The sequence below is a fragment of the Lepisosteus oculatus genome, chromosome 12 (assembly GCF_040954835.1).
Source record: "Lepisosteus oculatus isolate fLepOcu1 chromosome 12, fLepOcu1.hap2, whole genome shotgun sequence".
NCBI classification, from domain to species: domain Eukaryota; kingdom Metazoa; phylum Chordata; class Actinopteri; order Semionotiformes; family Lepisosteidae; genus Lepisosteus; species Lepisosteus oculatus.
Window position 1 is genome coordinate 16,264,582 of NC_090707.1, and position 27,569 is coordinate 16,292,150.

General features: G+C 38.3%; 1 protein-coding gene across 9 annotated transcripts in view; it reads right to left on the reverse strand.

The window, feature by feature from the left end:
* Positions 1 to 27,569, reverse strand: part of tlk1a (tousled-like kinase 1a) — a 49,149-nt gene that overhangs the window by 20,145 nt on the left and 1,435 nt on the right. For 7 of the 9 annotated variants that reach the window (XM_015358929.2, XM_015358927.2, XM_006636519.3 and 4 more), the window contains 3 exons: positions 5,467 to 5,588; positions 4,446 to 4,517; positions 2,302 to 2,340 (listed from right to left, as the gene is read on the reverse strand). In XM_015358929.2, the coding sequence (XP_015214415.1) occupies positions 2,302 to 2,340; positions 4,446 to 4,517; positions 5,467 to 5,588 (233 nt within the window). Of the gene's footprint in view, positions 1 to 2,301; positions 2,341 to 4,445; positions 4,518 to 5,466; positions 5,589 to 20,696; positions 20,788 to 27,569 lie in introns of those variants that run through there. The other 2 variants (XM_015358934.2, XM_015358925.2) reach the window with 2 other exon arrangements.

Here is a 27,569-nt window from a genome sequence, read left to right on the forward strand (position 1 = left end):
GGTAGCCCAGACTGTTATCTCAGAGAGGACTTTGACCAGGACACCAGGGCCAAAAACTTTAATCTTTAAGAACAGTGAAGTCCGTACATGTCCATGTAGTCGGAACTTCAGCTTAGGTCTTCTGACACCATAGTGGGGCAGTAGTTTGAAAATAATGATCTAGTTGCAAGTGTGCCACCTACTGGTTAAGTGACACCACTTAAAGTGGCAAACAATACATTTATGAACAACATAATTTAAAATAAAACTGTTTCAAATACTGGTGTTCCCCGGGGCTGTGCTTTGTCACTTCTAATTTTTTCCCATCTGTTCGAATGAAATGAAAATGTAGGGAACTTCTGTCATTCTATTAAAGTACACAAATGATATGGCCCTAGCGTATTTTAGCAGGACTGGTAAGATTGCTTACTGGGGATGATAGAAAAGGGGTGGAGAATAACTCTGAATAGATAAACTGGAATGGTGGTGTCAGTCAAGCACGTGTCATATTAATGTTGATTAAACCAAAGACCTGGCTACTTGGGATAGTAATGCACTAGACTTTCAACCTCTCTTCCTTATTAAACTGCTTGTGGAGGTTGTTTAGTATTTCAAAGTAACAGATGAACTTTGCCGATAATACTAATTGCATTTTTAAGAAGGGTCGTCTGGGCATATTTTTGATCCAAAAGCTGAAAATGTTTGGGGGGAGTGAAAACATTTCATGAGGGATTATAAGATGCTAGTAGAAAGCATCCTTACTTTTGGTATCTCATTATTGTAAAGTAGCCCGAGTATAAACCGTAATGGGAAATTGGTCAGGATTCCCAATTTTGCTAGTAAAATAATTGGTCAACCATAGAAACAGCTTAAAGAGCTGCATTATACTGCAGTTGAAAAGAAAGCTCTGTTTATTGCTGATGACCTCTCCCAGTCTCTTCATTCCCATTTCCAACTGCTATCTTCAGGGAGGTGTTTTAGAATGCCCGTGTCCAAGAAAAATATATACAAAAAATCATTTATTCCCTGTGCAGCTGGTATATTAGACACAACTAAGTTTCCTCCACGGAGCTATTGGAGTATGTGTAATGGTACTGTAATATTGTCAGTGTGATGTGTGTATATGTATTGTTGCATGTCTAAGACATGTTTTTAATGTTTGTTTAAACATGTTTATTTTTAACGTGCATTTAAATTTGTTAATTATTTGTTTTTGTAGTCTTTTATGGTGATGCCAAAAACAAATTCCCATCCATTTGGATGGACAGTAAAATTATACCGTATCTTAAACTAGTTTCCCTTAGATCTATCACAATCCACTACTGAGCTGGTCTAGTTCTGCTCAGCATCTGAGATCTGACAACTCCAGGCCAGAAAGTAGCATCACTGCTGTCAGGCAGTGCTCGTAAATAGACAGGAAAGGGCCGTAACATATTCACGAGACTTATACGGAGACTGACAAGATGGATGTTTTTTCATGGCTATGAGAGATCAAGTGTACACACACATTCAGAGGGAAATGTGTGAGACCCAGCGTGATAAGTGGCAGCTCATCGTGGTGCTGTTCACATCACATTGATAAGCAACACATCTCCACTAACAGCACAGCAATCATCTAGTTAATGATATATTCAGTACTTTCAGTTAACTCCAATATACAGGAGCACCTGCATTTTTACTAATTACTATAGAGATGATCACAAATATTATTCCCCTGCACTGCTCCATGACTGCATCCTAAATTTCAATATTTATAGACTTAAACCAGTCTGTTCTCTGTTTTCTTCTCCTCTCCTAAATCACAATTCTCAGAAATGCTTAGCATTCTCCTTGCACATTCACATGCAGTTTTCATTTTGTAAGGTTTCCATAATCTTTTATTTATAGGCTCAGAGGGATCATTCCAAATGGTACGTATTTTTTATATGTAAGTGAATGGTATAAAAATGAACAGTATATTGAATTATCAATTTTTCCAGAGGCAAAACTTTTAATGACAGATTAATTACACTTTTTAAAACTAACAAACAGCTAGTTATTTGTACTACTTTATATAGAGTTCCAAGAAAATGAAGATAATAGTCATTCATTTACAGAATGAGAATCCTTAAATTCTTAACTGCAATCCAAATAATCATGAAAAACTGATGGAAAATAAAAACCTATTTCTATACCACCTCCACCTACAGTTCTTTTATGAAACATAAAAACGTGAATAGATTAATCTTTCTTGACATTTGTGCTCTCTCTAGCCAGGATAAAATAGAGACCAAATGACCGTAACCCTACTGAATGAGAAGGGAAAGTCAAAGTAATACATACTGAATATGCCGGAGAGCTCCCCCTCTTCACATCTGAGCCCTGAACAGAAAAAGAAAGGGCTTTAAAAAATGTTTTATAAAACCTGAAGGCAAGAAAAAACTAATCACAGGGCAGAAAGGAGGCTCGTGAATGACCTACACCATCTCTGCCTTTATTTTTATGGTCCTGGCCTTGGGCAATGGCTGGAGAAGGACAGTCAAGAACCTTGCCGAGAACAGACACCAACAGCAGATTGACCCTTGCTCTGCGCTCATTCGAAAGAAAGGAAACCCCCCAAAATTCCAGATTTTCCACAGCTCACATGAACACGGTATCAAGTGGCAATAACATCGTAATTCCCACTACTTCATATGAAAAGTCAGCCCATCCACACATTACATTCCTAGACAGCAAGGAACTCCACAGGGATTCTTTCAAATAAATACATACAGTCGAGCTAACCAAATTTTATGTTTACTACAAGTCAGTGCTAAACAGATTTAAACAGTTTGGAATGACTTTCAAAATGACAATCATGACAGGTGTTACTTTGATTGAGAACATTAACGGCGCATCATTAGAGATGCTGTGACGTATGGCTAGCATCTGTGCCTGTGACATCTGTGCACATTCAGCAGCTCGGCACAGGGAGGACAGAGCCTGTTTATTCTATCCCAACAGAAGCCTCAGTCAGTGATTTATTACACCAGCAGGTGTGCTACCGCAAAGGAAGAGAGGAGAGACACTGACCTGAGCAATAAGGTTCTTAATGCCCGCTCTAGATTGGCGTGCTAAATTCTTATGTTAATTCTAACAAAGCTCTGCTGGAGTCCACTTCACACTTAACTGGCTGACTGTGATTTACTGAGCACAAAGTCTCTCAAGAGGCCATCAAGCACTGCTTCTATTGCCCACCTACCTAATGCTAAATAAAGGCAAAACATGAAGAATATCTTTACACACTGCACTGAATGGAGATGATTGGTCAAAACAATGTTGCAGTCATGTGATTAGTAAACCACTGGTGGCATGTACTGTTTAAAGCAGGAAGATCAAATTATGCATCATTGTCAATTTCCCCAATTCATTCACCTAATTCAATGCTATGTGTAAGTGAATCTGAAAAAGAACGTAACTCTCATACAATACCCAAGAATGTATTTGACACTCTGGAGTATTTTTTAAGGGCACATGTTTAAAAACACAAATTAACACTTATAACAAACATACTGTCACCAAATTTACAAATAAAAGCAGCAGTGTCAATTTTAATTCTGAAAACTAGATACATCAAAGCACTTGCATATAACTTAAATACTTATCTTTGGAATTATTTATGTGGTAAAAAGTAATCAGTGATTTTTTTAAAGATTTAAAAAGTATGAATACTGAAAAATTAAATGATTAAGGCTGTTTGTTGCAGATAATTTGTTAAATCCAGATTAAATTACAAGTGAATGATGAAAGCAAAATTACCAAATGCAGTGTTTATACAACACGCACCTTGCTACATTAAAAACCCAGTTCCAATGTTCTCAATACCCAGTGGTGCAGTGTATACAGTAAACAGTAAAGCCATTCAGAGAACAATTTAGTAAAGGCTTGTACAGAGGATGGTAATTCCTAATGCAGCAGAGCTGTTAAACAACATTTAAGGATTTTAATCTGCAAACTTAATTTTCTTCCAACCTTATGATTAAGAGAAGAGGCAACCATAGAACCGAACAGAAAATTAGGCCTCTTAAACAAAACAAGCTTGTGCAAATTTGATGTTTAACATATCAGAAAAAAACATGTTCTCTTCTGGGATGTATCGAGAGCAATTCGTTATCAAGGATGTGTGACAAATCAACTTGGCATGAACCAGCACTGACTGGTGCAGAACCATGTCAAGATCAGTCACTGGAGCTGTTGTTTAGCATGAAAAAATCAGGCACTGTCTACAAATATACACTTCACCATCTAGCAGATGCTCAAAATACAACAAGCAGTGTGCTGCCCATATGATAAGTCTTGGCTTACAGTGTGCAAAATGATTTTTTTTTTAAATATACAACTTTAAAGAACATCTCATTCAAAGACCCCAGCTTAAAATGATGCAGATCAGAACTGTAGTGGTGGTGGTGGGACAAAATGGGAACACTTTAGTTAAAAGAAACATGTACCTCCGACTCCTTATCACTTAGGGAACCAATACTTCCAAAGCTGTGATTCGAACATTCATTGTTTGTCAAGGCCTAGAGAGAAAAAGAAGAACAAGGATGCATCAGTGAACTGCATCTTACACTGACTGCAACACTATAAAGTTGTAGATTTATTACATAGAAGTATAAGACCTGCTGAACACTTAATTAGCAAGCCGCAGCATTTAAATGATACACATCTACAGGAAACGCACAAACTAAAAACAAAAAAAACACAACAGTGTAAGAAGATCAAGTAAAATAAAAAAAAAGAGTGACCATAATAATTATTTCAAAGTGTGTCTACTTTCTATGACAGAATAACAGGTCATGTCTTTATACTTAATATTAAAAATCATAAATGAACATAAATAAAAATATTTTATTGGGGGTGAGGGGGTCTCCCATAATCAACTGATTCTTTTACACAACCTAGGCTGCTGCAAAATCTGTGGTGATGAGCTCCGTACATTATATACTACTTTCAGGTCTATTAATCTATTAAACTGCTTCAAAGCAGTTAAGAGACCAGAACTGAACTGCAATGTGCTGTTAATAGTACACACAGTGCCAAATGGCAAAATTTAGCTGCTGAATGGTAAAATTAGAGAATATTGATCCACTTCACCCCCTTTTTCCTGACAGTAAAAAAAAACACTGCAGCCAGCAGTACCGCGCCACCACCCCCCTGCCAGTCTGCTGCTAGTCAAGCCCCCGGTCCCCACCCACCTGCTGTTGACCACGCCCCCTGTCCCCACCCACCCACCTGCTGCTGACCATGCCCCTCCTGTCCCCACCCACCTGCAGCTGACCACGCCCCACCCCCACCTTCCTGCTGCTGGACACGCCCCCTGTCCCCACCCACCTGCTGCTGACCATGCCCCTCCTGTCCCCACCCACCTGCAGCTGACCACGCCCCCACCCCACCTTCTGGACACGCCCCCACCCCCCACCTTCCTGCTGCTGGACACGCCCCCTGTCCCCGCCCACCTGTGGCACTCACCTTCGCTCCAGCGCTGCCGCTTCCTGTGCTGCCCCCCGTGCTGCCGCTCACCCCACCGGTGAACCGGGCTTCTAGCAGCTCCTGTCGCCTGGGGTCAAGGCTGTGGAGCTCGTCCATCGCACCTGCAAGAGGATCACGGATGCCGTCAACCACCGAGACCAGAAGCCAAGGGCACGGAACGTCCCCGACGGGCTCGCGCCGCGGACCGCGGAGTCTACGAAACAAAAAAAAAAAACCAGCACGCCTTGCCGATCACAAATCTGCGCAAGAACGGGAACTGAATCTGACATCTAGACTGCGGAGCCGTAAGGAAAGGTAATGTCAGAAAACCATAACTCAAATAGACTCAAAAGCAAAGAACATTAACATGCACGGTACACAGAAAGGAACAAATCTAAATGATACATTCAAAATTCAAGCCAAACTAAAATATTTTTTCCCCACAGAGTCTCTGAAGGATTTTTGTAGTGAGGTCCCCGACTCGGCTGCACAAGATGGCCCATCACATGGAGAGCCCGATCTTCGGCAGAGCACGAAATCTGACCTGAATCAGCAGATTCCACATTGACAGCTGGACTGCACCCATGCAGCACGTCCCTTCTTACAGACCCGTACTGGCTCAAATTCTAAAAACGACCCCCAGCTCACTGGCCTGGTAGGCCATTGTATAATTTTATGCCGCGACAATGCCCACTAAAGGAGCAAAGCCTGCAAAAAGAGTGAGCTTCTCCTAACAGGTTGCTGCTTGGTGTGTTTAAGATTAAATATACTTACTCTCAGTACAAGTCAAACAATTACTATGCTGTTACAATATCATTACACGCTTAGAACTCAAGAGGGGGCAAGGTTCAAAACAAACTGATGAACAACAGCTGTTTTCCCTGAAAAGACTTCTCAATGTCATTTCCCAACAAATTTCGCCCTTTTTGCTAAATGCTGAGCTGACAGGTACCAGTCTCTTGAAGTAGATAAGACCCGATTAAAAACGTTTAAAAAAAAAAGATAAGATTTCCTATCTTTTTCATTATCATCAATCCGGCAATCCACAGATTTTTAATTTCCAATCAGTAATAATGAGAAAGCTTTTTATCTGAATTGGACAATACTGCACGTTTCGAAATAGAGTAATTTCTTTATTGATGGATTTTAGTCCTCGACTCAACAGGATAGTTTAAGAGACTCATCACGCTCCTATGAGGAAGATTAATCATATGCCTTCTCTTTACAAATTAATTGCCATATTCCTTTTCTTAATAAAATCAAAAGCTTTTAAACAAAGGAAAGGCACTTAAAATGAGCAAAACTGACAAGTAAACCCAAAATGATTTCTAAACTCTACCAATGCAGCTGTGTACGTCTGAGTCTGTGAGCCTGCCCTGTGATGGAATGGCTTCCCATGCAGGGTGGATCCTCCCTTGCTCCTGTTGCTTGCCAAAATAGGCTCTGGCTCCCCCATGACCCCAAATGGGAAGAACACACAGACGCAATCACAGACACGCATACATTCACACCAGGGCCAATTCTCCTTTACGCCAATTAATCTACCAGTATGTCTTTGGACTTTGGGATGAAAATGGGACACCCAGAGGAAACCCACAAGAACACAGAGAGAACATACAAACTCCACGCAGATAGCACCCCAGATCCAGAGTTGAACCCAGGGCCCCAGGCACTGCACTGCTAAAATGTATATTCTTTTTTTATTAATACATATTATAAAACACTAAAACTTAATTAAAGCACTTGGCACTTAATCTTTAAAAAGCTATTGCACTTTTTTATAGCACTTAAAAAAAGAAAGCTGGAATACTGAAAGGGCTGATTACTTTCCCCACCAAGTCTGTAGCCTACAGCTTCAAAGACACTTAAAAGGTGAAAAAACGTACCAAAGCATAAGCGTAACTTACGATATATAATTTTTAAAATTTAACCACTGGGGCACTGCAGCTGAGAAAAACTCAGATTTAATTTTTCGACACGTTTTTGGAATAGTTCCCTAAAGCTTCTGAAGAGAAAGCAACTGATAATTTGACATGGCGACACAGAAAACAGTAAATGAAGCACAGGGTTTTAACAAGGCTGTTCATTTCACTTTAAAATAAGGTTTTGATAAAGTAATCTTAATGAGATGATTGTTCCCCAGTTGCTTAGAAAGAACAGCTGAAAGTCATTTCCTCTGTCTGCAATTTTTAATAGGGTAAAATATCTAGTTAGTTCATGTCTGAATAAAAAGTTAAAAAAAGAAATATCCAGTTCATGTCTGAATCAAAACAATTTTTTCCCTATGATGCCGCATACAAAATCCTCTTAAATTTAACATTTTGACAAGCAAAATATTGTTCTTAATTTCATTTTCAATAATTTAGGATATCCCGACACTTACAGCTACAAAACGTTTGAAAACAATACGCACTACCGAAGCAGAGAAATTAACACCTGAGGAAACAAACAAACAAACAATAACTGGCATCATAGGTCCACAAGAATCATTAAAGTCACCTCTTAATCAGATACAGAAGGGTTTAATTTTTGCCAGAAAGGACTGTGAACCATTACAAAGCAACAGTTACCTCTATAATTTGGCTTTGATGAGACGAGTGCGCGTGCTCAGTTTCACCTTAAGAATTTATTTAATTCATTTTTTGTATGCCCTCATATCCCTTGTATGGTTTTCTATTTGATGTCTATATTGTACAGAAATGGAAAAACTATTAAAAACAGAACACCCATGCACTTGCTAACCTGTTGGTTCTTACAACAGATGTTTTAAAGCTACTGAGTATTTAAAAAAAAAACATTCCGCAAATTTCCCAACATACCATCTGAAACGATATTCATAGGTTTCATTTTTGAACTGCCCAGAGCTGTTAAGAATCCACATTATTTAACAGTAAGAAAAAAGTTTTGTGATTTAAAACCTATTTCCCGACTATGTTTGAAACCAAACCCAAGCTATAGTCTTTTGCCGTTAAAAGGACAACTAATGGAAAGGGCAGTCTGAGGCACTCCTCCCAGGAAACTACCCTGCTAAGCATCCTCTCTTTCTGGCAAAAAATATTCCTTCAAACGCTTTTTAACTCAAGACAGGTCTGCTGTACCAACTGTCACCATCGACCTGACGCAATCCTATCATCACAGACCCCAGCAGTCCACACAACAGTATCCAAGGGTGACAAACGAAAACCTCTGCATTCAGAGACACAAAGCTTCACAGTTACAGAGCCCTTTTCATACAGAAGCAAAAAACACATTAGACGAGAAGAAATACACGGGACAATTCTTAATAGCTTGCATGTTGCAGGTCATAAATTCCCAGCATACCCAATGACTTTAAAAAGGCAAGGTGGTTCCAAATAAATTGGATAAAAACTAAAAAGACCCATCAAGCTGACAACGATTAACTCAATAAGATTCAAAGGACACCAGGGACTTCCAACAGATCACCGCTATTTTGCCAGTCACTTCATGAACACACGGCACTTGTGGACTCTAGATAAGTCCAGGAGGGGCTGCAAAGCTCTGATCACAACACTGTAAATCCCTTCTATAGAAAACATGTTGGCTGAGCTGTAGGACACTCCCCCAGATTCTCAGACTCTGCCACTAAACATTAAATTACTGTTATGTCTACCTCTGTGTTCGTTCTATAGCAGCATCTACAGAGAAACCAGTAACCCCTCTACATTTAACATAACGGGCCCCAGGAACAATGAAGGTCTTTCTGTGAAGATCCCAGAAGAAAGAAAAACTGCCAGAAGAAAAAAAACAGGCCTGGGGGAGCTTAAAGACTGGCTGCTTTACTTAGCTTTGACACAAAGAGTGCCAGAGCATCCGTACTCGAATTAAACCTAAGTCCACAGCCTTCTGCTTGCAGTTGCATTCCTGCCAACCTCTGCACTAATAAATGCACTCAGAAGGAGCACCTAAATAAAATACTTTAGACACTGTGCATCAGCCAAAAGCATGACATTTGCAGTTTAGATTGGCCAGCATTTTGGATGTTTCATGTCACGATTATCACTGTAAGTAGGGCATTTCGCACATTCTACAGAAAAGGCATTCTGCTGCATGTAAATCTTCATTGTTTTCTTCCGAGAGGCCGGACAAAGGGCTGTGTATTTTATGAACCAGTCTACAGAAATCACGCACCAGGCTTGGAAGCGTCTCCTCCAGAAAGGAGTGCTTTAGTGCAACCTGAGACCCTTCTGGTTAGGCAGGTGCAATTATCACTACAATGCATCGCAAATAAACAAAGATTCCTGGCAAAATCCAAGGCTTTCAATGGACCTCCAAGCTAAATCTGACACTCAGAAGTCCAGTGTCCATTTCACCCAAAAATTTACAATTAGCGCCAGAATACCCTGTATAAATAAAACTGAGACGATAAGGATAATCACAATAGTGAAATCAAATGAACAGACTTGGGCAACATCACCTCTACTTTATTCCTTCAATTCAAATTAAAATTCAAAAGAGGTTGACTGGCATGACCAATGAGTTACAATGTTGTCAAAGCAATAACAGGTAGAAGTACTGCATTATTTTATCAAGTAGTGTTAACTGGAAAAACCATAGTGAAATATCTGGTCTAAGCATACAAAAGAAAAATTTCCCTCAGGATTTCAACTGACAACCCTCAGCTCCAGAGTTCAGAGCCCTAACTCGCTACCCTGTGCCATTGCCAAAAACAGTAACATGCCAGCAAGGAGATGCACCTTCAAATTGATTGCACTACTGTACTTCTAAGGTATTTATAAACGCTAGAAAAATTCAAAGGATAATTTTAAGGATTAACTATGGCTTAATTTAAGAGTATAATATGAAAAACATTATTATTGTGGTCCTGGAAAAGGCAAATTTACTTTAAAAGAATCAACTAAAATCTGCCAAATTGTCAAAGACACAAATTATGTCAAAGAGAAATTTGTAGAATAAAGACAACAATAGACTTGTTAAAGGAAAACTTTCCTCAAGTTGTTGAAAAACTTACATTTTTGACCCAGATTTTAAATTTTACTGAACCCCAATGCACAACTTTTCAAAAACAGCTTAAAGACTGCCAGGTTGGATTCTGGTATTTCACCCAAATTATTTCACGGCAGGTACTGCTCTTTTGATTTTCCAAGGGTAATTCAAGATATTTATGCTGGCAGAAATACAAAACACGGTCCCAAAATTCAGACGCTGACAAAGCTATTATTAGTAGTGAACAACTCTGACCACTAGTCTAGTATGTCATGTAAACAAAGTACCATATAACACAGACAAGATTCACAAGTACCCAATAGAACTTACTCCCAATTAGCTAAGGCATACAAATTGTAAGTGGTACAAACAACTCATGAATGCAAAATTAGACAATAAATAATTGTTTCATGCACCTAAAAGCATTTGAAAAACCCTGCAAACAACAATACATTGGATCAAGAAGTTTCAACAAAAGTGCTTTCCAAATCAAGATTTTTATTTTGCCTATTGGAAGATAGAGATCAACTATAAAACCAGGCCACACATTGAGGATTTGCGGGGATATATCCCCTTTTATGGTGGTGCTATGCAATAGATATAATGCATCTCATTTCAGAGGGGTTGAGGATCTGAAAATGACATTTACCACATCAAGAATGGTTCTATACAGATAACCAGATAAACTTAAGCAATACATCTACTTTATTAATTTAATGCAGTTGGATGTCCTTAAAATTGAAAATTATCAAATTGTCAATTCCTGAAAAATTAAACAGCTTGTTCATTCTAAAGCAAAAGCAATACCAATGCTCTCATGAGCTGCTAGATACGTTTCTGCACACACCTCTGCTAAAGTCATTACAGTCTGATTTTACGATCCCACATAACAGTTTATGGACAATGGTATCGAAAGGCTGAAACCCCTCATGAGATAAGAATTGAACTAACCTTTAATGGACTTACAGATGTAGATTTAAAAGACTTACAGTAAAATTAACTGACTTGGCAATTAGTGAATATAATAAGCATACATCAATGAATAGTTTATGTCGACAGACTGTACTGTATGATATTAGCAAACAGTGTAAACAATAAAAAACAAAAAATATATATGAATATATTTATAAACCTAGACCCATAAATTCTGTATAATCCTTACACACAAGTGAGTTGTCAAATGGATCAAATCAAAATCTTGAGGTGAGCATTTATTTTTTTAGTTTGGCAGAAACAGTACAAGATGACCTGGTTGTTTTCACTTATTGAGCACTTCCTGTGGTTAACCCGAGCTGAAATGATTCAGTGAGAAGAAAAGATCCTCATAAGATCATTCTGATCCGGGTATACCACCTCATGTTAACTTTTGCCAAGAGAGCACAATAAATCCCCTTTCTTAAAATAAAATGCTTAATAGAATAGAAACGTTCTGCACGTTGTAAACACGCTCCAAGTGGTTCCAGAATAGCTCCAATTAAAAATAACTACAGTTGAGAAAGACAGAGGTCAGTAGTTATTTTTATTGTGGAGACAACAGGCTGTGCTAGTTTCATATGAACTAATAAATAATGGGATTAAATATTTCTTCTTTAGCAGTCATAATATGTAATGAACAGATTGATTTAAGAAATGGAACTGCAAAGTGCCAAATGTTTAAACCATACAGGATTACACAGCCAAGATCATCATGGAGTCAGCAAGTCTTTACACTCTGTCTCCCAGAGACTATCCTGTTCAGCTTTGGGTCAGAAGAAACTGAATTCTGCCCAGTCCTTTCCTGATGTTTACATTAATTCCAACACGCCAAAGACCATAAATACCAACCAAAAGCAGGGGTGACAGAAAGGAGCAGAACGGCGTCAAAACTAAGGATAGAGAATCCAAATATAAATGCAACAGTACAGTAAGCCTAATGGATTACTTAGCTTGTGAACAGCTGCCATTTTAAGAAGAGGTTTATTAAGTCCTTGTTAGTCCCTAACCTAATTTTCTCCATAGATGAATACACAGAAATCATATGTAAGCTACACATAAAGTGTACTGTGTCACAAAAAACATTTGGTTTGCTGTACATGATTCTTCTCTTGTCAGAAGGTAGAACATAAAAATCCACATAGGCTTGAAATGAAGCCGCAGTCAAACCAGGTATTCTCTTGTGCCTTTACTGCTGTTGAATATCAGAATCAAAACACCCAAGAGACGCAGAGGTTCAGGTACTGTAGGCTTCAAGACATCTAAGATGGATACCACTTCCACATTTGTAGAAATGCAGCAAAATAAATGGGGATTCTATAGTTCACAGGCTAACGCAATACAGGCTTCAGCTCAGAATTACACTGCTGCAGCACATTCAGGTGGCCCGAGATGAAGTCTGCATCATCTTCCTACAGTACCTAAAGAAAACAATTTGAAACCAAAATAAATGGTCAAAACAGATGAGACCGCAAACAGTAAAATATCAGCTTCTACCTTGTATCAAACTATGATGCACATATTCAGAAAAGAACTACATGATTTGTTGATTTTATATATCAAAAATACATATACTTTTATATAGAAAGGATTTTTTTCTTCCCATTTTTTAAACTGTTCATACTTGAACACCAGACAGCTGAGAAACTTCACACTATGTGAGGTATATTGTAACGGATAAGGCAGTTAATCTTCGGTAAAATGTGTCCTAGGTCAACCACAATTGCAGTATGACTTTCCTGTTTGCCCCTTTTAAATTATTCCTTCTCAGTTGTTGCATATCGGCCAATTCCTCAACTCATGAGATGTTCTGATATTTTTTTTTACTCTTCCATCACATCACAAAAACTGTTCCTGCCCATAACCTGTGTGGCTAATTAACCCCTAACGTTCTGGGTATAATTTTAATACCAAAAGGATGAACGCAAGTGAAAATGGGATTCTTGTGCAAGACAGCCGCCCGGCCACCAGTTCTTTTTGTTGGTGGGATATGACCCATACACTAATGCATGCTCTTTAAATTCCGTTAAGACGGAATTAAGTTCAAACTTAGTATTACTGTACAGCCTGCATACATTTCACAAGTGATGCGCTGGGATTTGCTGCCTGGGCGCCATTATCATCTCTAACTCACAATTGGCTTTATGTGGAGAACCTGGCAGATTTTGCGAAACAGCCAAATACTGCTTCTCATTTGAAACTCCCAAACTGCTGTGATAAGTTCCCACCCACACGGGGTCACCAGCCTGGAGAAACATGGCCTCTTAAGCCAACTGATCCCATTCAAGTACTGTTTGGCCAATTAACTCCCAACTCAGTAGGTATCATTCTAGTTTCCCCTCAGGTTACTTGCAGTGCACTCACACTGTTAAATTAAGCGGGCAGGGATTTGCACGGAAGCCTACAAAACTACGTGATATACTCTAGTTTGTATTTGTGATGACAGTTGAACACAATTCTGGGCATCTACTGTAACAATCCGGCCTCCCTAATTTCCACTCTGAATTCAACAGGTGAAGCCACACCATCAACCGCACAAAAGGGCTACACTCAGATAGGTGCGGCACTACAGTGGCAAATGAAGTGGGTGTCCTCCTATACGAAAGAGCTTTGGGATCTTTTGGAAAGAAAAGTGCTACACAAATGCAGGAAACAGTTATTGAATGACCAAGACTCGAAACTAAAACAATCAGTTAAAATGCTGACTGACATACTCTTAACACCCATAAAACACATCCTATTTAATAGGATCAAGTAATTTAACATGGAAAATGTTAATCGGGGACCAATATAAATAATAGGATGACACCTGAGGCACTAAAGGGTTAACTATATTTTTTAATTCCTGTTAAGGTTTTCAACATGTTGAATTGTATCTTACAATGCTATTACATTGCAGAGAAACAAGTATTTCAGCATATAAAATAAAACAGTTAATTAAGGTAGAGGTATACTTCAGCGTATTGTACTACTGAAAACTAGGGCTGAGATGCAGCTGTATTTACAATAGCTTGTTTTCTATGATAGGGTTTCAGGTGTGTAGTGGAGATTTAAACCTTTACATTTACATCGTACAAACTGCATAAGTAATTTATAAAATAAAAAAAGTCAAAATAAGGCTTTCCTCAGTTGCAAAACAGGCGTCCCAGTGTTTTTCCATCTCCTCGGGGACTTCTAGCTCCAAGACAACACTGCCTAACATACTAACAAACTATGCTGGAAGAGAGTCGCAACTTTTATCATACCAGATACCAAATATCTTTTAGCTTTGAAAAGAAAAGTCTACCCTTTACATCGGAAATATCAAAAGTTAAAAATGTGATCCATTTCCGTGAAACGTTGAACGGATCTGTAGCATATTCATTGCTTTCTTTAAAAACCCTGTGACATATACCAACGTTACTTGCATACTTCCTTAAAATTAGGCTTTACAGAACTGTAAAAGACCTACATATTACTCAGTTGCTTATAGGTGCAAAGAACATTGGAAACACTTAATATACATTTATTCTGCTTTTGTACTTTTTTTCTGCATTTATAAATGGCAGTGCAAAACGCAACACTAATTATTAGCAATAATGGGTATTGTGACATCTGTCTTTCTGAGCGTTAATGTTTAATTCCATTAGCATACTCTTTCACATCGCCACTGCTGGGTGAAATATCAGCACTCCATTTGGAAAGCCACCTTACAGTACTTGCGTTTAAATGCCTCCTCGTGCAAACTTCAACACTGAAGTTTTCATCTTGATTTTGTCTGTAAATAGAGCAAGTCATTCAAAAACATTTTTTTTTCAAAAGCACATAATGTGCATATCTGAAACACTTCAATGTTGTGAAATGACCAAGCAAAAAAAACTAGCAGTCTTAAATAAGTAAATATTTTATATGAAAATGTTCTTAATGTCAGAACTTGTAACTTCTCGTTGTCAAGAAACGGTGGCCTGAATTCACAAACTCCTGGCTGCATTCAGGTGCAGAATGCTTAGATATTTACCTCATAGCTCTTCTTTAGGCTGACTGAAAGATTAAATTATACAGTGGACAAGATGAGTTTTAAGGACCAGAAGATGTGAAAATGGACTGTAAGTAAAATACATTGCGATGCATTAAATTCAAATCTTTGATGGAGATCCAGCTATATTTTGCTTTCCCTTATCCTTGAAATCCATTTGAATTTCAACTGAGTCACCATTACCTATGGGTAATGGGAGGAAACTTTGGCCTGAAGGCAGTAAATGTAAATCAACAGTATCCAGGAAACTGTATTTCCAGTAAGTCCTATTTTCACTTTGTCTCAAAAGATTCCATTACCCAACGCCATGCTAAAGTTCTCCGCTGCCTCCATATCTCATTGGCGCTTTTGTTTTGACAAACCCACTGTGCAAGACAAAGTGGAAAGGGCCATCACAATTAAAGAAGCTAGGATTCTTATTTATATTCCATGGATCTTAGATAATGGCCATTCCAATTTCATTTTAAAGGTTATTCTAACAGTAGAGCGTGGTGGTGTAATTTAGCATTTGCATTACATTCTAACAAAACATATGAGAAGGATATCTACTACAGGCATCACAACAAAATATTTATCAACTTGCAAAGCAGTGTTATGGCTAGTGAAGGGAACTCAGTTTTACTTGGACCACATCTTCAGATGTTGCATACTAGAGACGGAAAAGACCAAAAGCGCAGTTTGGCTGCTGTGCAGATCCAGAGACCTCCAAGTTTTCAAATGTCTCGTTCTTGTACACAATTTCGACTTTCTGATCAAACGGGCACCAGTAAAACTGAAATACTGACCTAACTTCTTGAACAATACTAAAAAAGTGAAAAGCACACAGAATGTAAGACCAATAAGAGAATAACCACAATAAATCATACTGATACTGAAGTTTTGCTAATCTTTGTGTCCCTGAAATGATACTGAAATAAACCAATATGCAGTTTTGAATGTGGTCCACATTAAACAGACTCATCGTAAGATATTTACTAATGCATTCTATTTTAATATTTCTGCTTTATTTAATAGCACTTGAATTAAATCTGTCAGATGCTTAAGGGGTTTTATTTTAAAGAAAAAGGCCTACTGTTGCTAATTTGTTGATATTTACTAAGTTATTTCTTGCTTCCCACCCAAGTTTCAGTGAAAGTATTTAAATTTCTTTCAAGTTCCATAGGGACCAAAATAAAAATACTGAAAGTCTATAGAACAGTTAATTTAAAATACTGTAAGTTGCCATCATTGATGACCCCATTGCTCACGTTGTAATGACAACGTAGACACTTTATTCTGTTGAGTTTTTAAAATAACCCCATAAGAATTATGAAGCACAAAAAATCATCCAGAGCAGAGGGCTTCTGAACAAATTTAATTGAGCTTTTAAGTGGTATTAACATAAGGAACAACTTTAACAAGGAATAAACTTGTGCAGAAATATAGGAAAACTAGACTGTGGACAAGGTATGCAGTTATAAAAGCAAAAACAATGCCGTTGCTATCAGAATCAATACCAAAATAAAACTACAATGACACATTAAAGGGGAGCTGCAACATTATTTTTATATTTCGGGGTTAGAAAGAATCAGCATCAAAGAGTGCATTTCAAACCACAATAAAGGTAAAATGTACACAGTAACTTGTAAAACTTCCAATTTACATTACAGAATAGACAACATTTCCAGTTGTGTACAGCACTATTTTCTGCAATTCAGAATGAGACGAACAATACTTCTGGTTGGGTGAAGCAGCCTTATTACGTGGTAAAGCAGCAGCCTTGTGAATACATCTCTATTGATTCAACAGAAATATTGCTCTCGACTTTGAGATGGCTTCCCAAGAAAGTGCTACTGGTTAACTCTGCTGCAGATCAAGATGGAACATTTCTGTGGTTAAATGTCTGCAGCACAACCTGTATTTATTGGCTTGTACCTCGCATTACATTAGTCATTATAGTGACTAGTGAGCAGGAAGGGCCACTTCACATCAATGCTTGGGAACTCTTACTCTCACCTGTGGCAAGACCAAGAGTTTGCAACAATTTAGTGATGTACGGTACTTTAATAAAATTCACGATTTTGTGCTTAGTTAGAAATTCGTCAAATTTTTCTATACCGCCAGTGAATTTATTTCGTTACCAAGATTCGATAGCCCTTATGAAAAAAATGGTACTGCAGTTCCCCATTTAACCAATCATATATTTTTACTGACTGTTGTCTAAGTCTCACTTTCTAATATGGCCAAAACGCTAAAAATAGTTTTCCTCACACTAAAGATAGAGCAAAAAGAATGTATCCCCTTCTGTCCTTAAAACAGGTGTGGTCTGGTAAGAGTCAGCATACTTCAACCTTTGGAATGCTGTATTACAGCCACAACTGCACGGGATATTTCAAAGACGTCCATCAACACAGCTACACTGCTTCTTAAACAGACAGCCATACACTTGTAATTCAATACACTCTGAAGCAGATTAAATAAGTGTTACTCTTCTTATTGAGGGCTGACTTTGGGGATACTAAGATGTTTAGAAAGTTTTTTGATGAATGACAGAGTGCTTTTCAAAAACGACATAGCTTAATAATGTTTAAAAATAAACATCTTAACCTAAAAAACAAATAGACATTAATGGCTTATTTGATTGGCTTATTTTAATTTCTGGTAATGTTCTGCTTTGTCTTTGTCAGATATTTATGAGCAGAACACCTAGACGAATAATAGATCCTACAATGATAGGCTGATCAATATTTTGGCTTTTTGAATAACGTTAGTACCACCACAAAGGCAAACTAATTTTTACTGTGAATCAACTTTAGACGTAGGTAGCAGATCCATTCACTCAGAAGAAACAAAAACAAAGCGCTGTTTTTCCTCTGCTTTTTCCTCCTACAACTGGTGAATGGCTTGCAGAGTTCAGTGCTTTAGCTGTTAACTGGTAAATACCAGTCTGAAACCAACATGGAGAAGATAAACCCACCAATCACTTAATTCTCGGCAACACATCTGTGTGTGGAGCATTATCCGCAACATTTCTGCTGTGAACTCTGTAAACTTTTTTCTAAAGTATGGATTTCACCTGGACATCGATTAAATGTATTGATACCAATAAAAATTTGTTTAGCGCTTGTATATTTACATACTTATAGATTCAAATACAGTACTTATTTGATTTATAGATTATAAACATGTATATGTTTTTCGATCCCTTTAAGGGTCAAGGGATTTTTTTTGTAATATCAAAGTTCGCAAATGATAGATCTTCTTCAAAATCAGAATGTCTGAATATATGATGATGCCACACTTTCAGTTTCCAGTTCTGCTTTGACCCATGATAACTGGAGGAGAAGATGGATATGCATGCTCAACACTACAAGCTCTATATAAGAATAACTTGTAAAAAACTTCTCCTTACTAGAAATGCTGCATAGTTTCATTAATGTTTTTTTCCCCCACTGTAAACACATCAGTTCATTGAGGGGGTTTAAAACAAACATATGACGCGTTTTATGATGCAACATTTAAAATACGCAGTATTCAGCCACTGTCACAGGCAGCATTGCCCAGTGGAAGAGATATAAACACGGACAGACAGGTGTTTTACTGCATTCTTACATGTATTTGAGAAGGTGAAGAAATAAATGATCCCTTCACAAACACTAACATTCTGCTATTTCATAAAAGAACAGTAAATGGTGAATATGTAATTGGTATGTAATTTTGAACAAAATGAAGTGAACATTGAAATCACATACCCAGTTACCACTCAGTCATCCTCACATTAGGTTTCATTTAAATCATTATTACCATCTACGGAGCTCCATGAATTTGACTAATTAGAACCAGAAATGTAATGTCAGCATTCAAGTGACGTTTTTAAATAGTTCCATAGTTCCGTATGTCAATAACGAAGATACCTTGTATTAATACATTGTGCGTTACATCCTGAAATAATACACTAGAAAGATGGACAACACATGCATCTTGTTCGCTACAACAGATGAAACACTGTACTTTCTTTGCGGACAATGATTGGAGCCGATTTTATTAATAGATTTCATGTGCATTGTGGAAATGACCGTACTTACAACAACATCTTATTTACTACAAGAGATTAAATGGAACATCATAGTTTCTTGGTGAAATAGGGCTGGAGTTTATTTTACTTAAAGATGCATTTAGAGGAAGCAGTTAGGATATTACATAATGTTTCTAAAAAAATCCCATTGATCAGCCACTCCACCAGTGAGGATATTTTAAAATGGCCTATGAATACAACATTCCACGAAACTCATTTATACGTCAGACACTGTTCTGGCTTAAAACAGTATTATACCCTATTCTGGTGTACTGCAAAAACTAATCAAGCTTACAAAGTAGAGAAAACACTTCAAACAATGGCAAAGGTTAACAATGAACTGAGGTGCTGTGTGCTCTGTTCACATTGTCTACCTTGCACTACACATTGCACACTGAATTGTGTTTCAAACGACAGTTGGGCAACGTGTACAACACCCATTATTGTGAGAGAAAACAAATGCGGGAGTCACTTAAAAAGAAAACCAGCAATTACACAGGCTTGCCTTTTCATTTTAATGGATGCAAAACGGGAAAATGCACTGAATTTTAAAACAAAAAGCACAAAGTTGTACCAGTTAACGTAAATGGGAGCCACATAATAACCCAAAAAAAAAAAAAACATCTCACAGAACACACATCTTAACCACAAAGCACAGGATGAAAACTCTGTGAAGGCCAGGCGCAGTACAGTCTAACAGTGAGGCCCCATTCATAAGCTTGCCCCATAGAAGCCCCATCCTTAACGCAGAAAATTCCTGCATCAGATATGCAGTCTCATTTTCCTTGTCCCGTCCTTTCTGCCTTTTGGAGCCAAGAATATAGAATCAGGTGCCAGCTGCAGTGGCTTTGTGACAAGGATCAATTTCCTTAGGAAACAGAAACCTCACTCCCTTCCCTCTTCACATACACTCACATACAGGCCCATACAGCAGAACACAACAGAAAACAGTCTAGATTCTACACTGAAAAAACACCCTGCCTTTTACAGACTAGAAATAATAACGCACGAGAGCAGCTAATGTGCTCAATAAATGATTACTACGCGCTGCCCAAACTCAATTTCAATGGATTTTACCGCATCTTTACGGAGGATATCGGTCACAAGTTATCAGGAAACAACTTAAAAATAAGGCAATGGAGACAATATTCTAGAAAAAAAAATGCAGCAGCAAATGCAAATCTATGGACCAGTCTAGGTAATTTAACTGTACTGATACATTACCATTTCGAAGGATGCAGTCACATTGTCAGCTTATCTGAATCAATAAATTCAGTTTCAGTGAAGAGAAAAGAGCCGTGATCATTTAAACGTGATTTGAGGTCATCTTTTAATGCGTTTTATCCCTGCGACATTTTCTGTTGACTTGAGCACTTCCCCGTTTTTTTCAGAATGACGCTGGGCTCCTCAGATCAGCTATGAATTTTTCACACTTTCAAAAGTACATCACACACACAAAAAGGTTACAAACGAGAGGCGGCCATTTGGCCCATCTGGCTTGTTTGGAAGCTTAACTGATGCAAGTATCTCAAATTATACATATATATATAAAGGATTACAGCTTACAAAGTAATAAAGCAAGTTATTCAAGCCTAATAATTGAAACTTAAGAAAATAAGCTCAAAAATCCTGTTACTGTCAAAACAGGGGTGTTTACTGCCAAACATTCTCTTGACCTTAGTACTCATTTTATATACTAGAGAACAATATGAAAGTCATCCATGCATTACATCCCTGTATACGCTGACAAATTATTCTATTTCAATATTCTTCCCCTTTGTAAATAGTGCACATTTCCTTTTTCAGTCATCTCCTAAAAACCACCACAAATCCACTAATGCATACCTAATCAGGGCTGTCTTGACTTCATATAGCTTGAGACAGTTTCAGTTTAAAATGGTCACATCTGGTTCAGTGCTTTAAATTATTCTGCACAGGGAAAGTAATGTAAAGCACACTCTAAACAAATATTGCCACACAAGATAGGGCCATTTCAGCAGTGATGTACTTAAAATTATTCCACTGAATCGCCTAAAGACAGAAACATTTAACAGGTATTTTATTAAAACAATTACAAAATGGGGAGGGAATTCAGAGAATCCCCCCAGTTTAATAGACTGAATTTATATTTGCACTTCAAGTACACCTCTAACCTGTTTCTCAGTCATAACAAAAAAAATACTAATATTTTGTAGACAGATATTAAAATGAAATTAAGACCAAAAACGTTGATGGAAAGTTATACATTTTAAGCTATGGAAAGAATACGGAAAGCTATATTTTAGTATTAATATGGCTTTGGGTATTTTTAGCCTATGTAGATTTGGGGTTTTATTAATTCAGAGGAATAAACTCCAGTTTTTCTACATTTTCTCATGGCAGACACAACAGACCCACAAGCACTTGTAAGAAAAAAACAATTTTCGATGAATACAAATGTAGAAGGTTTTGAGAGTCCGTTGTAACTTCAAATACACCACACTAAAACAAGGAAGCCAATCAAAACTGTTTTGAAACAAAGATCAATGGAAATCTGGCCTAGGTTAATTGTAATAATTGGGCAAATGGCCATCGTTCCGAGCAAAAACAATTTCGGGAACTTTTACCATAGACATGCATGCTCCGTGAAAGCATCTTGGTGGTGACGCTTAGCTCTTACCTAGTTCATTACATCTGTGAACAAAGGGAAAGGTACCTTTGCAAGAAAAAACTGTACTTTAATTCTATTTTCTGCAGGCCGCTATTTTTAAATCCTTTAAGGTGCATTCAGATTTCAAAGACCTTGGTTAAAACTTGGTATACCACTCAACGCCCCATGCGTTGGGCAGTATTTTTTTTTTTATTTTCGTTCTCACTGCAAGCACACCCACCTCTGCTTATGGCTCTCACTGCACTTTCTCTGCCCATTGCTGAAAAGGCAATCCAAAAACACAGTCGGACGCGATTCAAAGAGTACCACATAGCAAACTATACCCTAGACAGACCTGTTCGGACCACACTGACACCTCAGCGTGCAATTGGAAATGCCCTACAGACAGATGGTCTGGCTGAGGTGCACCTCAAAGTAGCTAGCAGAAACTGGGTATCAGTCTGCAGACAGCCTTGCCGCGAATCCGGTCAGGATGAGTGATGGGCTCGTAAAGGAAGCGTGCAGTTTGCCCACTGAACACGGGCAGAAACCAGACAGATTTCAAAGCCACTGGGTATTCACTTATTAGAGGGCGACTGTCCAGTTCAAGTCCGACAACTACAACCGGCTGCGGTGTGGCCGACAAACATAAAAAAAATAAGACAACAGAATGAGGCACATAGCACACACCACAATGATGGAAACATGAGATCTACTCTTTCGCAATGGTTTTCAAGGAAGGGTTACGACTCATTACTGGGCAAGACACCTGAAGAAGGCTCCACGGCCAAAACATTGTGTTTTCTTTCTTCTTTTTTTCAGCACGGAATAAACCTATTAGTTGTTCCAATGGAACACTCTTGGCTAACTGGTTATATATGTAAATTGTCTCTTTAAATGTCTCTTGCTACACATTCTAAATAATTTGCTTCATGCTTACTTACTGTACTTATTTCTGATTAAGGCTCACTTGTTTGCACTGACTTTTAGTATTTTCTTATGAACTATGCATGGACAATGTATGTTACATAGCTTTTTCTACACAATCAGTAAAGACAATGCTTTCCGTACGCTTTCATTGTAGGAGGCACAGTTGTGATGCTTAATAAACCTTACAGGTAAATAAAATGAGACCCTGGAAATGAAATCTCAACTCCCGCCACCTGCACCGGAGAATTCCGGCAGTAAAGACAAAGACTTCTGCCATGTCGACCTCTACAAAAAAGAAATGGACGAAGCACCGTTGCGATGTTTTCATGCAATACAGATTCGTTAACTGTTCCAATACAAAAGAAGACCCAAAGCCCCAGTGTGTTCCTTGCATCAGGCTGTGTGAAAACAAGAGTTGCAGCCCCACAAAACTGAAAAGTTATTCAGAAACAAAACCAGCAACATTGTGGATAAGCCTCTTGAATACTTTTGATGGCAGCACCCTGACCTAATGTTATCAGCTCAAGTTCTTAGCTGGTCAACTACTTTGAATGATAAGGCATATCTGACTGCAAACCGTGTGGCAAAAAAAAATGGCCAACAGATGCCGAAAAACCTGTTTTTCCGGCATCTCAAAATTCAGCATGTACACTTTTCATCAGGAAGATGGACATCTCCAAAGTATCCTTCTCATTGAAACACAATAGTGAAGAGGATTTCAAAATCTATTATTTGGCCACTGTCGGTTAGGGATTTTGCAAACGCTTTTCGAGAGTACCAATGCGTCAAGTTATGCAACAATTTAGGAGACATACGTCAAAGTCTTATGAAGAATTTTTAGTTCGTATCTAACATACGACAAAAACACAGATTAACAGCAATTCCTTGCATTTATCACATGTTTTACCTACAAGGGAACCCGCTTCATACAGACCTGAAGAGCAACACCCAAGGGGGGTGTGATGCAGTCATTATGCGCTGGTGGTCCCATTACACTGCAGAACAGATGGAGAAAGGGGAAACTCCTTCACCAATTTAATTAAGGGGTAACTTCAGGGAGTGGAATTTAGCCAGGACACTGAGCTTAACACTCCTATTCTTACAAACAGTGTCATGGGATATTTATTTAAAGACCACATAGTCAGGACCTGAGTTCAGCATCTCATATGAAAAATGGCACATCCCAGATCACAGTGAACCACGTCCGCAGGGTGATGGTTTGGAAATTCTGGTATACAAAAGCACCACCTACTGGTCCACCAACCCCGCTTACAGCACCAGCCTCGTTTTCCTTAAGCGACCTCTTATCCCACTAACTAGGCCCAGCCTTGCTTAGCTCCTGTGATCAGACTAGAAGCTGCTAATACTGATGTCTTAAAGTGAAGCTCTTAATGAATTTGTAGGTGGAAAATGAATTACACTACCTAATAAATACAAAGGAATTACAAGTGATGGTGTAGCAAAAAACGACAGATAGAAACATTCTAGTTTCAACAAAAATATCAAAAGTACCTGACAGTGTTGTTTGGAAACACTGTCATGATTAAATCAAAGCTTTTGCATCCAATGGTATTCCAAGATCTTACAGCCATACTGAAGGAAGTAGTTAGAATTGTGAATTTCATTAAAGTTAGCTCACCGAACAGCAGAATTTTTGAAGTGATTTCTTCAGAAACAGGTACAAGAATAACTATTTAATAATTCACATTTAAACCCCCTGTCCTGTGACAGCCCTGGTATTTACCAGTGTGTCTCAGTTCAGGAAAAGATTTGCGCTGTTCTAGAAAATAATCAAATTTGGCAAATCTGAAAAATGACAGCTGGTTAATAAAGTTGTCATATTTAGCTGACATTTTCTCAATTTTAAACAAACTGAAAATGAACTTACAGGAAAGAGGCGACAATTTGCTTCAACACAGTGAACAGATACAAGCATTCCTGAAGTCTCTGGCACTGTGGCACACATCATCGAAAAGTATTTGCCCAGGTTATTACAGATAACCAATACTGTGAGATTACACAGAGAAATGGTAATTATTTACTACCTGTCTCAAGAATTTGGTAGCTACTTCCAGAAGATGAGGATTGACAATTTGAAGAAAAAGTGCAAAAGATCCTTCCTCTTTCATCAATCCCTAATCTATACATTACGCCTAACTAAGAGAAGAAGCTACTGCAACTAACCTGTGAAAGCACACTGAAAATGTGCCACAAGCCATTAAATTTGTCATATTTTTGAGTCAACGTCTTCAAAGAATATCAACTGTTGAGTATGATACTGTAAGTGTTCAGTTGTTGCTGCCATTCACAACAACCTTAATGTGCGAAAAGCGATTTTCAACTTTGATAAGGTTAAAAACAAAAACGAAAAACCCCACTCAACAGCACACTTGAAAGGTGGGAAACCCTTTTATCTTATGATCCTGATAGGAGTAAGGCCCATCACACAGGCCTGCCTAACCTTTTTTAGGTGAAATTCAACCCGATTATTTTTATAAAGCTCTTGAAAACACCTTACGTTCGCAATGATGTTTTGTTTTCATTTTGTATGCGAGTCGACTTGACACGGCACAAACTGCCCTATCGTTACTTTATGAAAACTAAAGTTCTCAGATGTTGTTCTGGGGTCACAGCGACAAACGTTTTTTCTTTCCCTGGGTTCTGCGAAAAGTTTCAAAAACTGTGCTTTGTCACACCCTCCTTTCCTTCAGAATGGAAACCGGATTCGGGCAAAATTTAAACTGGTTAGTTGTCTCGGACAGAGGATTATGCCAACGGAAATGGGCATCCCAACCTGGCAGGGGCTATGCCAGTCAACTGAGATTAACTCAGGCGCACATATGAGGCCTATCAAAACTGAATGCTACTAAGTGCCCACATCTTGGGACTCGAAGAGGGATGCCAGACAGGTCAAGGATTATGGGTTTAAACGCAGCAGTTTTGAAGTATCACTATGGAGCAACACCATAAAGTCTTACGCCTGCTGACACTTTGATAGTCTTACACATGAAATTTCAGAAGAAAAAGATGGTCTGTGAAAAAAGCTTGCGAGTATCTTATGGCATGTACTGATGAGATCACCCTGTAGGCTTAATTTATACAGCATACTGTATTAAAGTTAAAGTTTTTAAATTTTAATGCTGGTACCCTTAAAATAACAGAACACGGATAAAAAAAAAACTGATGTCATTTTAATTGGGCACCTTTCTAACCCTAGAGGTCAATATGATGCACATAATGCATTTTGGAAATTTCTCCAAGCTCTCTACAAGAGGAAACAGACGAAAAGTGGCTTACAGAGAACTAACTCAAATGCAGTGAAGAACTCTTTACAATTCTGCATAAACAAGACCTGAATACTGTCAGAGCCACTAAACATTAAGCCCCTGCAAAAGCTACTGGTTGAACCCTAAGAACACAGGACATTTTAGCTCCATGCAGTTCGTGGCTGTAGTAGGTCCACCTGAGCCTAACTCTCTAAAATGACCAAATTAAAAAGAATCATCATGCTTTGCAGCAACTTGACACTTTTGGACTGGCCAGCACAATATAATGCAAGACCCCACTGATATGTGCGATGAGATCAGATCCTGTCAGTTTAAAACTTTTCTTCATAAGGGCACACACACACACACAAAAAACAGCTTTTAAACTGAGGAAAGAACACATATTGATCTATAACTTAGCTCCTAACTCATAACTACTTCACATTCCTGGCTCCCCTTTTCAAGCACAACCAAGGCAGGAGACAGATATCAAGTTAATTACACCACCTACAGAAAAAAAATAGCAAACTTTACATAGGAGCCTATACTGTAAAGCTGAAAAAAAAACTAATTTAACATAAGAACTGGTTTATTAATATGGAATTTTTCATAACATGCAGGTACCTTATCGACCTTAAGCTCCTCAACAGAACATATTTTGGGTCAGGGAGACTAATTGCAAATTACATAAGAACTTGTATGCGAGATCTTTTTGCTTCAAGCACGACGGGTTGATTAAGGACGGAGGTAAACCTCGTTACCATATCACCTTAAAACCTCAAGGGCATCTTCAATTGCCCATAATACATAGAGCATTGCCAAGCAGTCTGCACGTCCCTCTCTGGGGATGACTTGCTTATATAGAAAACACAGAAACACAATTAAGCACTAATTTGAAACTCACACTAGGTAAACTAATTAGAACCGGACACTCAAAACTGCTCGGAATAGTAAGCCTAGACACATATAAACTCCACCCCAATAACTTGGTTATCTAGAACGTTTCCCCACCATTTTAGCCAACGCTAGGCATTATTTTAAAAGTAGTGTTTGTTCAACCAGAGACTCCATCAACTGTGGTTACGTACTGTAATTACCTGCATCCAGACAAATAACTACGCTCAAGGCACCCGATTGCACAGACTGCATAACACCATCATGGAACATTTGTGCATTTAAATTAAAAATAAATTCACCGAGCAATGCAGTTCTGTGCGCAGCCCCCAAAAAAGACGTGTCTCCGTGCACCCGCACACCACCATCATACTATGT